General features: G+C 43.9%; 1 protein-coding gene across 3 annotated transcripts in view; it reads left to right on the top strand.

Annotated features, from left to right (window-relative positions):
• Positions 1-17220, top strand: part of UGGT2 (UDP-glucose glycoprotein glucosyltransferase 2) — a 379277-nt gene that overhangs the window by 101592 nt on the left and 260465 nt on the right. For all 3 annotated transcript variants that reach the window (XM_068267932.1, XM_068267930.1, XM_068267931.1), the window contains exon 9: positions 8713-8812. In XM_068267932.1, the coding sequence (XP_068124033.1) occupies positions 8713-8812 (100 nt within the window). The remainder of the gene's footprint in view (positions 1-8712; positions 8813-17220) is intronic.

The raw sequence follows: 17220 nt of genomic DNA, 5'->3' as shown, positions 1-17220 counted from the left end.
CGGTTGCGTTTGCCAGCTGTCTCTCAACTTCCATGGATTTATAAACACACACGTGCAATAAGTATGCAGCTAGTGCGGTCTGAATGCTGCTCTTCACTCATTCTCTGTAAATGATATGGAAAGCATAACACTCAGAATCAACACTGTTAAGAATTCTTTTACAGCTGTCCTCAACGATGAGATGGAAGAAGATTGCGAAGATGTGGAGTCCGTTTGGGTAAATATTCATGGTGGAAATAAAAGTTGCCAATTGCTTATTGGGGTATGCAACAGACCACCTCTTATTAATGAAGCTGCAGAACTGCGATTACTACAGCAGATTGAAAAAGCTGCAAGTAAAAATGAGGTCATAATTATGGGCGACTTCAACTTTCCAGACATTGACTGGGGTATTGAGGCTACCCATTCTGGTAAAAGCAGCAGATTTCTGGCAGCACTACAGGACAATTACTTGACTCAAATGGTAACGGAACCAACTAGGGGGAATGCGTTACTGGATCTGATCATTTCTAATAGACCAGATAATGTATCAAATGTGCAGGTTTAAGAACATTTGGGAAATAGTGATCACAACATGATAACGTTTGATCTGGTGACTGATCGGCCATGGAGCAGCGGGACCACTAAAACTATGAATTTTAGAAAAGCAAAGTTCAATCAAATTAGGCAGGCACTAAGTTTGGTGAACTGGGATAATGTACTACAAGGGGAGGACACTGAAGGGAAATGGCAAGCTTTTAAACTTATTCTCAATCAATATTGTAGTATGTATATCCCATATGGAAACAAAATGTCTAGGAATAAAAAAGGGCTCTATGGATGAATAGAAAGGTTAGGGATAAAATGAAGAGGAAAAGGAATGCCTACAAGGTCCTAAAACAGGAGGGGACCGAGGCTGCACTAAGCAATTATAAGGAGTGCAATAAAAATTGTAAAAAAGAAATTAGGCTGGCAAAGATCGAAGCTGAAAATCAAATCGCTAGGGATATCAAATCTAACCCAAAAAAGTTTTACAAGTACATCAACTCTAAAAAAAGAAAGGTTGACTGTATAGGACTCCTAAAGGATGAGGGTGGGACCTCAATGGTGGATGACCAAGGTAAGGCAGAGTTATTAAATGCTTTCTTTGCTTCTGTCTTCACAAAGGAAACAGCACTGTTGCAAATTACAGAGGCAGAAGAGTCTCAATCTTCTAACTGTAATATTAAATACAGAACGCAGGAAGAAGTGAAGGCAAGACTAAATAAATTAAAACGACAAGGCACCTGGCCCGGATGGCATGCATCCTCGGGTCCTAAGGGAATTAAGTTCAGTTATAGATAAACCCCTTTTTCTCAGCATCAACATGGGTTTACTAAAGACAGGTCCTGTTTGACTAACATGCTCAGTTTTTATGAGGTAGTAAATGCTAATATGGATATTGGGAATGCTGTAGAAGTGATATACTTGGACTTTGCAAATGCCTTCGACACTGTTCCCCACAGAAGTCTGGTGCAAAAGTTGAGGATGCAAGGACTGGGGAAGAGTTTGTGTGCATGGATAGGGAACTGGCTAATGGACAAACAATAAAGAGTTGTGGTCAATGGATCGTACTCAAAATGGGAGACTGTTAGCAGTGGGGTCCCACAGGGGTCTGTACTGGGTCCAGTGCTCTTCAATTTATTAATGACCTAGTAGATGCAGTAGTGAGCACTGTTGCTATTTTTGCAGATGATACAAAATTGTGCAGAATCATCAACTCTCAGGAAGATAGTGTCATATTGCAACAGGATCTGGATAGGATGGCTATATGGGCACATACATGGCAGATGAAATTCAATTTTGACAAATGTAAAGTCATGCATTTTGGTCGTACAAATGGTCTAGCACCATACAAAATTAATGGGATACAGTTGGGGACATCAAACTTGGAGAAGGACTTAGGAGTACTCATCGACCACAAGTTAAATAATCGTATTCAATGCCAAGCCGCTGCAGCTAAAGCTAACAAAATTTTGGGATGCATTAGAAAGGGAAATAAAAACTCGAGATGCTAGCATAATATTGCCCCTGTTTAACTCTCTAGTAAGGCCACATCTGGAATATGGAATTCAGTTCTGGGCACCACATTACAAAAAAGATATTGCAGTTTTAGAGCAGGTGCAGAGACGAGCAACAAAATTGATATGTGGGATGGAAGGTCTCGCTTACCAAGAAAGGTTAGATAAACTGAGTTTATTTAGTCTAGAGAAAAGACGCCTTAGAGGAGATCTAATTTACATGTATAAATACATCAGAGGGCAATATAATAGCTTGGCGGATGAGCTTTTTGTCCCTAGGCCTTCTCAAAGGACTAGAGGACATGATCTGTGCATGGAGGAAAAACGTTTTAGCCATTTATTTAGGAAAGGGTTCTTTACAGTAAGAGTGATTAAGATGTGGGATGCATTGCCACAGGAAGTTGTTATGGCAAACTCTATACCTGCATTTAAAGGGGGCTTAGATGCTTTCCTTGCGTTGAAAGACATCCATGGCTACAATTACTAGGTTATGCCTAATGATGTTGATCCAGGGATTTTATCTGATTGCCATCTGGAGTCAGGAAGGAATTTTTCCCTTTTGGGGCTAATTGGACCATGCCTTGTAAGGGTTTTTTCGCCTTCCTCTGGATCAACAGGGATATGTGAGGGAGCAGGCTGGAGTTGTACTTTGTACTGGTTGAACTCGATGGACGTATGTCTTTTTTCAACCAAAATAACTATGTAACTATGTAACTAAACCCTTAAACAAGCACAATTCATTGAAAGAAGATTCTGACCCCAAACAGCCCCTACTTCTTGGAAAAACTCTCCAGGAAAATACTTATCCTTCCTTTACAGAGCCTATTGTAAATGCCTATTGTAAATGCTGTCAGACTCGCATTTATATCAAATAAAAATTTGGAGCAATTGCTGGAGAAGAGCTAGTACTGTATGGGGAGAGGGTGACGAGAAGCATTTCTGATAGGTAATGTTATGAGTAAAAACAGCAACATGGGAGAATGTACTTTACCTACTAGCATACACACAAACCCATTTACTTCTAGATCCTGACCTGCCTGACCTGAGGCAAAGCCGTCTAAGTTAAGCACAGAGGTACAGTACGTGGTATTTTCACGCTGGTTCTCCATACAGTACCTTTGTGTGGTATCCATTTTTCTCCTTGGTCCTCCTGGTCACTGTAATCACTCCTTGACAAATCTGACAAGGAGAGTGTTTGGTTGTTGGAAAGATACTGTACCTCTGTGCTTACCGTAGGTACCTTTGCCTCAAGTCAGGTTTCCTTTAAAGCAGGACTCCAGGAAAAAATTACTTTACCTATCACTAAAAGATAAGGTTATATGAAGTAATGCAACAGGTATTTTACTTGTTTTTAAGAGTTTAAATAGCAGCCTGCATTTTCTCACTTTGGGTCCCGTTTTCATTACTATTCATTCTTAAAACTTTTCAGCTCTCCATTTTAAACAGAATTTGGGCAGTAGGGGAAACGTGCAGTGTGCAGTCCCACAATATACAGCTTCTACTAAACCATTCATTATTTACAATTTTCTATTAAATGCCATATGAGGATAGACATGTCGGGAGCACATTTTTTCATTTAGCATGCAATTTATTTGCTGGCATGGGAACCTTTTCTTGTTATGTATTGTAAAGCCTGTATTGATTAGTGTCAGCTGAAGTGCAGCCACAGATGTTGGAGAAAAGAAACAATTACCTTCAGATTTCTCATTGTAGCTTATTAGGTCCTTGAACTAATCCCACACTCCTGACATCAGCAATTGTATTTGCAGGTGTAAAAGGCTAATATTCACTGAACACCGGTTTTTGCATATAAAGTAGGCTCTATGCATTTTTTTAATCTATGTGCCAAAATCACCAGTCACAAAATGTTCCTAAATGGTAAAATAGAAGATCTTTTACTAAGTTCTGTCTTTTACGCCGACCCTGCTCTGTTGTTTACTTTGTAATTTTGTATAAATTGAAGTCTACGCTTTTTGTCTTTTTTTTTTCCCTCTGTTATCTCAGCAATAATTTTCTATTTAGCACAGTGTTTCCAATAGCTGTTCTTAAGTTCTATCTGCAGTGAACCATATGCATAAAAAAAAAAATTTGCTGTGGGAAAAGGTTTGGAAAACCGCTGGTTTAGAGAAAAGCTGTATCAAAAGTTTCCATATGAAAATGGTCTGTTCTTTCTCTGATCCACCATTCCATGCATTTCAAATGTAGCATTCTAATAAGGGCTTGTGTTGATTGCTGTATAAAAGGCTAAAGTGACAGACTAAAGGCTAGTTCACAGTGCTCAATTGCATTGCAGAATAATTTTGCTTGTCCACTCACTGCCCATTAAATTTTGTGGGCCTGTGTTGTAAATGATCACCTTATTCTGACTTGTGGCATGCAGGTTTTGTGTTTAAGTCTATGCCCAGTCTACATTACAGTTCACACTCAATATAATAACGTGCATTATGCAAGGCAACACTGAATCCAGCCTAAGGTTTTCTAATTCTGCAAGCTGTGTCTATTGGCCAGTTCTTCTGCTCAACAGCATAATAGATTTGCATACAGATTTGCAAATGCTGTATGGGCATCTTTGAGCAAGATTGAAGACCTTGTGACACAGTTGATGATTCCGTGTGCAATATGGCCATGCCACTGCAAGAATACCATAGTAAAGAATCCTTGAAACCTTTACGTGCACTTTTAAAACTCAGATACAGGAGGCAAGGAAAAAAAAAGCTGGCAATAAAGCCTGGACATAAATTAGGCTCTGTTACTGATTACATAAGCAATGTAAATTAGGAAGATGGTTCTGCGCAGTGTATCAATTTAAAATCTGATTAATGAATTCCAAAAAGTTAACACACTGGCAGCATTTAAAGGCAGTGGTAGGTGAGCAGAAGCTGGCCTAACAACCATTTTGCAGGGGGCACCTGCTTCATCAGCGGCCAAAATATCATGTTTTTTTCTCCCCACCAATTTTTCCATAAATACAGACTTGCCAACTCAGGTCACTGTGTTACTGGTACCCAAGGCATAAACCACCCAGGTAACCAACCAAAGTGACTGTGCTATTGGTACCAACGGCATAACCAACCAAGGTGACTGTGCTACTGGTACCAACGGCATAACCAGTTAAGGTGACTTGGCTACTGGTATCAACAGCATAACCAACCAAGGGGACTGTGCTACTGTTACCCCAGGCATAACTAACCCAAGTGACTGTGCTACTGGTACCAATGGCATAACCAACCAAAGTGACTGTGCTACTGGTACCAACAGCATAACCAACATAACCAACCAAGGTGACTGTGCTACTGGTACCCAAGGCATAACTAACCCAGGTGACTGTGCTACTGGTACCAATGGCATAACCAACCAAGGGGACTGTGCTACTGGTACCAACGGCATAACCAACCAAGGTGACTGTGCTAGTGGTACCCAAGGCATAAACCACCCAGGTCACTGTGCTACTGGTACCCAAGGCATAACCCACCCAGGTGACTTTGCTACTGGTACCAACGACATAACCAACCAAGGTGACGGTGCTACTGGTACCAACGGCATAACCAATCAAGGTGACTGTGCTACTGGTTCTCAAGGCATAACTAACCCAGGTAACTGTGCTACTGGTACCAACGACATAACCAACCAAAGTGACTGTGCTACTGGTACCAACGGCATAACCAACCAAGGTGACTGTGCTACTGGTACCAACGGCATAACCAATCAAGGTGACTGGGCTACTGGTGTCAACAGCATAACCAAACAAGGTGACTGTGCTACTGTTACCCCAGGCATAACTAACCCAAGTGACTGTGCTACTGGTACCAATGGCATAACCAACCAAGGTGACTGTGCTAATGGTACCAACAGCATAACCAACCAAGGTGACTGTGCTACTGGTACCCAAGGCATAACTAACCCAGGTGACTGTGCTACTGGTACCACTGGCATAACCAACCAAGGGGACTGTGCTACTGGTACCAACGGCATAACCAACCAAGGTGACTGTGCTACTGGTACCAACGGCATAACCAATCAAGGTGACTGAGCTACTGGTATCAACAGCATAACCAAACAAGGTGACTGGGCTACTGGCATCAACAGCATAACCAAACAAGGTGACTGTGCTACTGTTACCCAAGGCATAACTAACCCAAGTGACTGTGCTACTTTTACCAATGGCATAACCAACCAAGGTGACTGTGCTACTGGTACCAACAGCATAACCAACCAAGGTGACTGTGCTACTGGTACCCAAGGCATAACTAACCCAAGTGACTGTGCTACTGGTACCAATGGCATAACCAACCAAGGGGACTTTGCTACTGGTACCAACGGCATAACCAACCAAGGTGACTGTTACTGGTACCCAAGGCATAAACCACCCAGGTCACTGTGCTACTGATACCCAAGGCATAACCCACCCAGGTGACTTTGCTACTGGTACCAACGACATAACCAACCAAAGTGACTGTGCTACTGGTACCAACGACATAACCAACCAAGGTGACTGTGCTACTGGTACCAATGGCATAACCAATCAAGGTGACTGTGCTACTGGTACTCAAGGCATAACTAACCCAGGTGACTGTGCTACTGGTACCAACAACATAACCAACCAAAGTGACTGTGCTACTGGTACCAACGGCATAACCAACCAAGGTGACTGTGCTACTGGTACTCAAGGCATAACTAACCCAGGGGACTGTGCTACTAGTACCAACGGCATAACCCCAACCAAGGTGATTGTGCTACTGCTACCAACTACATAACCAACCAAGGTGATTGTGCTACTGGTACCAACTACATAACCAACCAAGGTGACTGTGCTAAAGGTACCAATGGCATAACCAACCAAGGTGACTGTGCTACTGCTACCAACGGCATAAACCCAAACAAGGTGACTGTGCTACTGGTACCAAAGGCATAACCAACCCAGGTGACTGCTACTGGTACCCAGGGCATAACCAACCCAGGTGATTGTGCTACTGTTACCAAAGGCATGACCAACCCAGGTGACTGTGTTACTGGTACAAAAGGCATAACCAAACCAGGTACCAAAGCAAAACCCTACTCCTCCCAGCCATAAATATGTAAGTTGCAGTTGCTGGGAACAAGATGCCATATCATTGTTGCAGTGTGTTTTTACAGTGATTAAGCAGTGTCTCTATTGCATGGTGATTTCCCATAGGGAAAATTTAGGGTTTTGGGATTGGGGAAATGGCTATTGGACATGCATAAAGTGGGCAAAAGACACTGCAAGTAACATCCCCAAATGCTGTGCTAAAGCAGTGCGAATGCCACAACTGAACCTCTGTATCGCACACTCACTAATGGGAACAACAGGAAAAAAACACATCATCATCTAACACCAATGTAAATCTAGCCTTCAATTAAAAGAGACACTGAAGGGAAAAAAATATGATATAATGAATTGGTTGTGTAGTACAGCTAAGAAATAAACCATTAGGAGCAGAGACATAAGTCTAATATTGTTTCCAGTACAGGAAGAGTTAAGAAACTCCAGTTATCTATGCAAAAGAGTCATTGAGCTCCACGACTTTCAAAGTCGCAGAGAGCTCTGAATTCTGATGGTTTTTATCTTAACTGTATTGTTTTATTCTTTTGCAGAGAACAGTTAAGGACAGGTCAAAAGTTTACTGCCTGTTCTGTAAAAACATTTAGAATGCTGAGTAGTGTGTAAATTGCAAATATTGGAGAATGAGGCAATGTTATAAAAAAGGAAAAAAAAAGAAAAACTAAAAAAAAAGCTCTAAAACTGAAAATAAAAATGAGAATTTTTTTTTTGCTACCAATGTTTTAGTAATTATCCGTACTACAAGTAATGAAGATGCGAAGTCGGCACTACTGCTCCTAGTGCATTTATTGCCAGTGGGTATACATCAGATGGCGTGCAGTGTACAAAAATTTTTTTTTAACACATACCGTGCATTTGAAGGCTGAAGGTGGAGAGCTGATGGTGGGCGCTAGGTGCAGGAATAGTATCCGTACTACACAACCAATTCATTATATTATATATTTTTTTTCGCTTCAGTGTCTCTTTAAGGCTTGTTTTAACTGCTATAGACCTTACCTAGTTTCCAGAATGTGAATATATGAAGTTAGGAAATATACATTCTTAGAAAACAAGTTACAGTTAAAATTAAGGCATAAATGTGAAAATTATATCAGTGATGTTCTTTTTGGAGTTGTACAAATGTTTGCCAGATCATCTCAAAATGAGTTAGTTGGCTTCCATAACACATCCAACTCCAAGTCTGTAATACAGTTTTATCATACGGCCCCAAGTTCTCATAATGAGCATGTATAAGTGCTATGCTAATTTTTGCAAGCTGTCCAAAAGCCGCAGGTGAAGTCCACACGACTTCAGATTGGTTTTCTGCTGTTTAAAACGGACATCAAAGGCGCCCTTGTGAAGAATAAGAAACTTCTCCTACTGTGGGCAGTATGTTGCAATTTAGAAGCAAAGTGAGTTTCTTGGAGTTTAATATGATACATTGTTTTTCTCCTGTTAATTGGAAGGATGTGTCAGAAATCCTGTGAAATGTGCTCTGCAGTAGCTGCTATGAGCAATCTGTTAATTGATGCAAAGAATACTACAAGTTTTACTCAATTTTCTCAACTTTGTTGAGCTGCACATTTTCCTTAACTTGTATGTGTGTCTTCCCAGATCTCAGCTTTCAAGCTGCCTCCAAAATTTCCGCCACCCCTTCATATGAAGTGCTGAAGGTTTTGCGTGATATGAGCCAGAACTTTCCAATAAAAGCAAGGTAAGTCGAGGGACATGTATATTTAAATTTTAGCCTTTTCCATATGTTTATTTATATTTTCAAAAAGAAAAACTTCCCCCTGCCTTTCCTTTCTCTTTCTTTCTTATTGTTCTCAGATTTTGGACCACGTTTGGTTTATTATCTAAGATTTGGTGACTTAGATTTTTAACAGTATATTTGCCTCTTACCCATTCACAAGAAATTTGTTGAGCTATTTTTTTTAAATACATTGGCCCTTATTCAATTAACCTTTTCTTGTAAGTTTTCTTCTAGGAGATTTAGATCTAGAATTTTTCCTCATCTTCTCTTTAAAATGAATTTTTAGTGTTCTGTAATTGAAAAGTACCCAAAAAGTAGGTGAAAAGTACTGTCAAAATGAGTTTTGTTGGCTGGCGGCTTAACAACCATGTTATTGACTATGTGAAAATTTCACCCAGGAGAAAGCTTAGGAGAAAAGTGAACTGAATAAGGGCCATTTTATTTACAACATTTCATTTTCCGAACATTTAAAGTTAAAGTACCCGTACAATAATTAAAATTGGTGATGAGGCACCAAAAAAAATGTCTTATATGATGATGGACAGCTCCTAACAACTTTAAAGAATCTTGAGAAGATTAGTATTTTTTTAAGGACAACTATGTTGTATATGGAGGCTGCCATATTTATTTCCTTTTAAATAATACCAGTTGCCTGGCAGCCCTGCTGGTCTATTTGGCTGCAGTAGTGTCTGAACAACACCAGAAACAAGCATGCAGCTAATCTTGTCAGATTTGACAATAATGTCAGAGACCCCTGATCTGCTGCATGCTTGTTCAGGGTCTATGGCTAAAATTATTAGAGGAAGGGGATCAGCAGGGCTGCCAGGCAACTGGTATTGCTTAAAAGGAAATAAATATGGCAGCCTCCATATCCCTCTCACTTCAATTGTCCTTTAAAAAGAAGAAATCTTAACCAGGCTAAACAGACAAGCTCTTATTAACCACTTGCCGACCGCGCACTCATAACGCGCGTCGGCAAAGTGGTAGCTGCAGGACCAGCGACGCACATCTGCGTTGCCGGCTGCAGGCTAATTAATCAGGAAACAGCCGCACGCGCGAGCGGCTGCTTCCTGTCAATTCATGGCGGGGGGCTCCGTGAATAGCCTGCGGGCTGCCGATCGCAGCACTCAGGCTAAATGTAAACACAAGCGGAAATAATCCGCTTTGTTTACATTTTTACAACGCTGCTAACAGTAGCAGCGTTGTACTAGATCAGCGATCCCCGGCCAATCAGCGGCCGGGGATCGCTGTCACATGACAGGCAGCAGCCTGTTAGAGGCTGCACAGGACAGATCCGTTCCTGTGCAGCCTCCGATCTCCGGGGCAGGGAGGGAGGAAAGGGAGAGGGAGAATCCTGCGGTGGAGGGGGCTTTGAGGTGCCCCCCCCCGCCAGCAGGAGCGATCAGAACCCCCCCCCCCCAGCACATCATCCCCCCAGTGGGGAAAAAAGGGGGGCGATCTGGTCGCTCTGCCTGGTATTTGATCTGTGCTGGGGGCTGTAGAGCCCACCCAGCACAGATCTTAGAAATCAGTGCTGGTCCTAAAGGCTGAGTCCTGAAGTGGTTAATGTGAGCCCTCTTCAGTTTGCTGAGCCCTCAATGCTGCAGCATCAATTACTATGCTTGCATCTTAAAGGAAACCTGAGATGCTTATAATTTAGGTATTTATACTTACCTGGGACTTCCTCTAGCCCCATGAGGTGTGTGTGCACCCTCGCTGTCTCCTCCCATTCTCCATTGTCTTGTAATCCCCCTGGTAATCTGGCACTTTGCCGCACAGGCACAGAATGCGTGTGCAGAAGCGCACGACTGGCCAGATTACCGGGGGGGGGGGATTACAAGACAACAGAGAGGATGTTGAGGGAGCCCACACACCTCATTAGGCTAGAGGTAGCCCCAAGTAAGTATAAGAATCCACTTCAATCCAGCACAGCTCTTTTACAAATCCACTTTATTTTATGAAAATAGAGTACAAAGTTCCATTAAAAATGCTGCACGAGTGGCACATTTTTAATGGAACTTTGTACTCAATTTTCGTAAAATAAAGTGGATTTGTAAAAGAGTTGTGCTGGATTGAAGTGGATTGTGTCTGATGACCTGCTGATACAGGTGAATCCCTGTATGCTTCTACACCCTCGCCATTTCAGTGATGCTCCTGTCTTGTGTTTGGAGTGCCAGCTAAGTACAAGTACCCCCATTTTAAACATCTCAGGTACACTTTAGTGTGTACCTGAGACGGGGACAGTGGCATGATTTATACTTACCTCACGCTTCCTTCAGCCCCATGAGGGCTCCCGTGGGCTCCCTCACTGTCCTCTCTGAAGGCTCCATACAATTGGAAAAGCTTCCAGTATTCTGGCCAGTTGATGGCCTCTGTCCATGCCAGGCTGCACGTGCAGCACCGCCATACTCTCGTGCCCGGGAGTGTTCTGCACCTGTTCAATTCCACTGCGCAGGCACAGCACGCTCCCGGGCATGGTAGCGTGATGAGAGGAGTGCACGTAGCCGGGCTGCGCATGTGCAGAAAAGCGCGGCTGGCTAGAATATCGGGAGCTTTTCCAAATGAATGGAGCCACCAAAGAAGACAGCGAAGGAGCCCTCATGGCACTGAAGGCAGCGTGAGGTAAGTATAAATCATGCCATTATCGCCATCTCAGGGTCACTTTGAAAACAGCATTAAGTGTGATATTGATGTTTGTGGCGTCTGGCAGCACGCCCTGGGGAGCACCATATATAGTCTTCATTCCGTGTAAATCTTCTTCCTAATTTCTGAGATGGTTGCAGTTTATATTCTACTTAAAATGTCTATAGAGTAAGGCATATTTGTATATCATAACTTCCTTAGAATGCCTGTGTGTGTTTGCTGGGGATGCTTTATAGAGCCAGTAAACTGACCCTGGCATTTCACTCAGTTAGAATTGAAAATTTTATGACCTATGTCCTTGCTGGTTTTGCAAACAATCTTTTTTTCTGTAATCTATTGCCTCCTTTCTCCACTGTCTGAAATTCATCATGCCTAAATATTTTTGTAGACCAATAAATGTAAATGTGTTCTGTAAAACCTTTAGTCATTCCTTTGGTTCTTTCAAGCCACAGCATTTGAACTTAATTGTCTTCCTGCAGTCTTTTGTAAAGCTGAGATTTAAGATGAGCTTTATAGCATTCATCTATGTCTCCTTTTTTAGTGAGTATAAATGTATGTACAGAATTGAACAGGTGATTTATAGTTTGCTGCTGTGCTCAGCACTGCAACCTGAAGACTTAAAGAGGAACTCCAGTGAAAATAATGTAGTAAAAAAAGTGCTTCATTTTTTACCATAATTATGTATAAATGATTTAGTCAGTGTTTGCTCATTGTAAAACCTTTCCTCTCCCCGATTTACATTCTCGCATTTATTACATGGTGACATTTTTACTGTGGGCAGGTTATGTAGCTGCTCCTAGCTGTTTTGGCTGTTAGAGACAGCTGTAAACAGCCAATTCCTGTCTGTGAACCTTGTTACATTGTGGCAGTTTGCCCAGAGTACCGCGGTCCCAGAGCTTCTTGTGGGAGGGGTTTCAGCACAAAATCAGTCATACAGCGCTCCCTGATGGTCTGTTTGTGAAAAGCATTATATTTCTCATGTAAAAGGGGGTATCAGCTACTAAGTGGGATAAAGTTCAATTCTAGGTTGGAGTTTCTCTTTAAATACATGAAACCACCATCCACAGCCATTTCTGATCATTTTGGTGTCACAGGCTGGACACTTATTGTTTGCCTTTCAAATGAATTTGTTTTATATAATTACAAATTAATAGGTTATAAGCAGCAAGTATGTTTTTCTCAGAATCAGCCTATAACCGATACACAAATTATAAAGAGGCCAGATGAACTTCATCGGCACAATCTCACTGAACCCACTCAACAAACCCAGCAACAAAGGTGCCCTAGATCAGTGATTCCCAACCTTTTCCGGCCCGAGGAACACTTTCTGACCATATTTTTCTCCGGGGAACAGCGGGGCACGCGCGGGTGTTTGCGCGACCTAGTGGACAGTGCCTTGTGTAGCAGGCTATGGGGGGGGGGGGGGGCTGGGGTGCGGCTGCATAGCTAGCATAGTTGCCCCAGTATAGGGAGTTTAGTTGCCCCAGTATGGTTAGTATAGTTACCCCAGTATAGTGCCCCAGTATAGCTAGTATAGTCCCAGTATGGATAGGTAGTGCCCCAGTATAGGTAGGTAGTGCCCCAGTATAGCCAGTAAAGTGCCCAGTATAGCTAGTATAGTGCCCAGATAGCTAGTATGGTACCCAGTATAGCTAGTATAGTGCCCAGCATACCTAGCATAGTGCCCAGCATAGCTAGCATAGGTAGGTAGTAGGGAAATAGAGTCCATGCCTTGAAAAAACTCGTGGAAACGAGTGAAACTCGTTGGCTACAATTGGACCGTACAGGCTACCGTAGGAGGCAGAGGTGGAGTTGAGGAAGCGGCATCCAGAGCCGGAGAAGTTGCGCAATACCGCCGGCCGTGGTTTAATAGCGGTGCAGCGCGAACTGCAAACGCCACAGAGACGGAAGCCTCAGGAAACATAGAAGGGCTGGAGGATTCACAGAGGTAGTGGGGACGCCCACGCACCCATCCTCGCCCCAGAAAACTTTAAAGGCTTGGTAAGACTGTTCTTATTTCTCGTGGCAAGCGAGTCATGAAACAACCAAAACTGTTAATCATCCACTAGTGCCTCACTACGGGCCGTTGTGATTTTTATACCACATGTAAATTCATGGACACTATCACCATAACCCTGAAAGAAATTTTTTTTTTTTTGGAACATTGAAAATATCTTTAACATGAATGTTGGGCAAGAGTCTCTATATAACAAACAAGCGATCTAAGTGCTCTTAAATACAAGACCTGGTAAAGGGACAGTGCAATATAACCAATTAATTGAGCGACTGCAGTCAAATGAACTCTTTGCAGAGGGAATTATGTCAATTCATGTTGGTTCCTGTATCAGGGGTATAATAGGGCGTGTGCAATAATAGTGGATAGTGTGGGGAAGTCACTGATGTGTTTATATGCAATGTTGTTGTAATACACTTTAAAGTGAAGCCAACTCCACCTGTCCAGTGTATTTATTAATAGGTAGGTAGTGCCCAGTATAGCTAGTATAGTTGCCCCCAGTGTAGCTAGTTTAGTTGCCCCCAGTATAGCTAGTTTAGTTGCCCCCAGTAAAGCTAGTTTAGTTGCCCCCAGTAAAGCTAGTTTAGTTGCCCCCAGTAAAGCTAGTTTAGTTGCCCCCAGTAAAGCTAGTTTAGTTGCCCCCAGTAAAGCTAGTTTAGTTGCCCCCAGTAAAGCTAGTTTAGTTGCCCCCAGTACAGCTAGTTCCCCCCAGTATAGATGCCCAGGAGGGGGGGAAGCAGCGCTAGGAGGGGCAGTGGAGGCAGCGGTGGGGACTCACCTGGGACCCCTCCTTCTGCCTCTCTCCCCCTCCATTTAGCGGTGGCAAGTGCAGGGCGGCTCGGCGGCGGGGAGACATGCGCAGACTTACCACTTCTGCGTTCCAAGCGCCAGCAGCGTCATGTCGTCAGATCTCCGCCTTCAATGCCGCCCACTGCTCTTCCGCTAATCAGGAAGCACAGTGGGCGGCATTGAAGGCGGAGATCTGACGACATGACGCTGCCGGCGCTTGGAACGCAGAAGTGGTAAGTCTGCGCATGTCTCCCCGCCGCCGAGCCGCCCTGCACTTGCCACCGCTAAATGGAGGGGGAGAGAGGCAGAAGGAGGGGTCCCAGGTGAGTCCCCACCGCTGCCTCCACTGCCCCTCCTTCTAGCGCTGCTTCCCCCCTCCAGCGTACTGGACGGCACACCTGGCACCATGCCGCGGCACACTAGTGTGCCGCGGCACAGCGGTTGGGAATCACTGCCCTAGATAGCCTAACAGTTATATGCAGGGGTGGGCTTTCGAGTAATCACCATTGATTACTCACGATTCAAATGAGGCATAATTGGCGCAGGTGTGCAGCGGGGATACAAAGGGTTATTTACCCATAATTCCGCCGTCCGCCCTGTTTCCAAGCAGCTTGCACGTGTCCTATTGGTTGCATTGCAAGCCTCACACTGAAGGAGGAAGTGCACGGGTGTGAGGCTTGCAACACGACCAATAGGACACATGCAAGCTGTTTGGAACGCAGGGCAGACGGCGGAGGAATTATGGGTAAATAACCCTTTGTATCCCCGCCGCACACCTGCACCAATTAAGCCTCATTTGAATCGCGAGTAATCAATTGTGATTACTTGAAAGCCCATCCCTGGTTATATTGCAGGAGCTATTAAATTGCTATTTAAGGGGTAATAGTTGTAGATGTGGTCTGTAGACAGTATTCTGACCTGCAAAGACTCAGGCTAGACATAAATATGTTTATGCAAAGTGGTTACACTTTTCAATAAAATTTCACCTTTAAAAGTGGGTATCACGTTGTTCATTATCGTGTCATTTAAAGCATATTTCCTAAATTGAGGCATCTTCTCCAGATGGAATGCTTGAACTTAGAAAAGGCAAAACTCTAAATCTGTGAGCAAATGTTTCAAGACATAGCAGGCCTTTATAAAGTAGACATATGACAGAGGACAGATTGTGACCCTGATGCAAAATATTTATATTTTGAAAGTCAAATTTGGAGGGTATCTGGTAAAATTATAGACTTGACAGAATCAGAATCAGAATCAGAATCATATTTATTTCGCCAAGTACAGCAAGAGCTATATTCGGAATTAATTGTGGTACACATGGCATAGACATAGTATAAGAAAACAAGATAAACAACTATACACAACTATAGTAACGGTATACATGACCGACCCGGATTGTCCTTAAGTGTTTCTTCCTGCCGTGCAGGAGCAGTCCTCTGCAGTTTGATTGTCCTTAAGTGTTTCTTCCTGCCGTGCAGGAGCAGTCCCCTAATAATATTGATAATAATAATAATGGTGGTGGTGATGGTGGCCCCCGTACTGCTGGGCAAGAACAAGGACAAGGGCGGGCAACAGCAGGACCTGACTGAGAGACCACCGCTAGGGCCTGCCTGTAGGCAGGCCTGACAGGGGAAAGTTGGAGTTTAGCAGCCGAACCGCTTGGGGGAAGAAGGTGTTCTTCCGTCTGGTAGTTTTGCATGGTATGGTACTGTACCTACGGCCCAGTGGGAGGAGCTTGAAGTAGCGATTGCCTGGGTGGGAGGGGTCACAAGAGATCACCGTGGCCCTCTTCAGCGTCCTAGCGGAGTGGAGGAGATCAAGAGGCGGAAGAGGAGATCCGATGATTCTCTCTGCATCAGTTATGACTCTCTGCAGTTTGTGTTTATCGCTGGCCGTAGCGCCCGCGTACCAGACAATGACTGAGGAGCAGAGGATGGATTCTATCGTGGCAGTATAGAAGCTGGTCAGCAGTTCCCTGGGCATGCCGAATCTCTTTAGTTGGCGCAGGAAGAACAACCTCTGCTGAGATTTCTTCTGAATTTTGGTGGTGTTCTGCCCCCACTTCAAGTTGTTAGTGAGAGTCGTGCCGAGGAACCGCACGGATGTCACCCTAGAGACTTCGGTACCCCCAATGAGTACAGGTGGGAGGGGGGCAGGGTTCCTCCTGAAGTCTACCACAAGTTCAACAGTCTTTGCGGCATTGAGAACCAGGTTATTGTCTCTACACCAGTTACAGATTCTCTCGACTTCGCTGCGGTACTCCTGCTCTCCGTTGCTTCCAATAAGGCCAATGATAGTGGTGTCATCTGCAAACTTAATGACCTTCACAGAGTCCGCGGATGATATGCAGTTGTTGGTATAGAGGGAGAACAGTAGTGGTGACAGTACGCAGCCTTGAGGAGCCCCTGTATTTGTGGTTCTAACGCTGGAGTAGCAGTTGCCGAGCTTCACCTGTTGTGTTCTGTTAGTCAGGAAGTCCTTGATCCATGCTCGAAGGGTGGGATCTACTCCGAGCTGCGTCAGATTGGTGAGCAGGATGTCTGGGCAGATAGTGTTGAACGCTGAGCTAAAATCCAGAAACAGGATCCTAGCGTAGGAGGAAGGGTTGTCTAGATGCTCAGTGATGTATGCCAGGCTGGCATTGATGGCGTCCTCCACGGATCTGTTGGCCCTATAAGCAAATTGGAGCTGGTCGAGGTGGGCGTCCGTGAACCTCTTTAGGTGGGCAAGGACCAGTCGTTCAAGTAGCTTCATAATGTTGGAGGTTAGGGCCACTGGTCGGAAGTTGTTGTGCTCCGTACTGCCGGGTTTTTTGGGGACTGGTACAATTGCAGACCACTTGAAACAGGAGGGGACTGTACCGTCTGATAATGACCGCCCGAATAAGGAGGTGAGCACAGGGGCTAACTGATCGGCACAGGTT

Source organism: Hyperolius riggenbachi, chromosome 2 (assembly GCF_040937935.1).
Source record: "Hyperolius riggenbachi isolate aHypRig1 chromosome 2, aHypRig1.pri, whole genome shotgun sequence".
Lineage (NCBI taxonomy): Eukaryota > Metazoa > Chordata > Amphibia > Anura > Hyperoliidae > Hyperolius > Hyperolius riggenbachi.
This window is presented reverse-complemented; position numbering and strand designations above follow the sequence as displayed.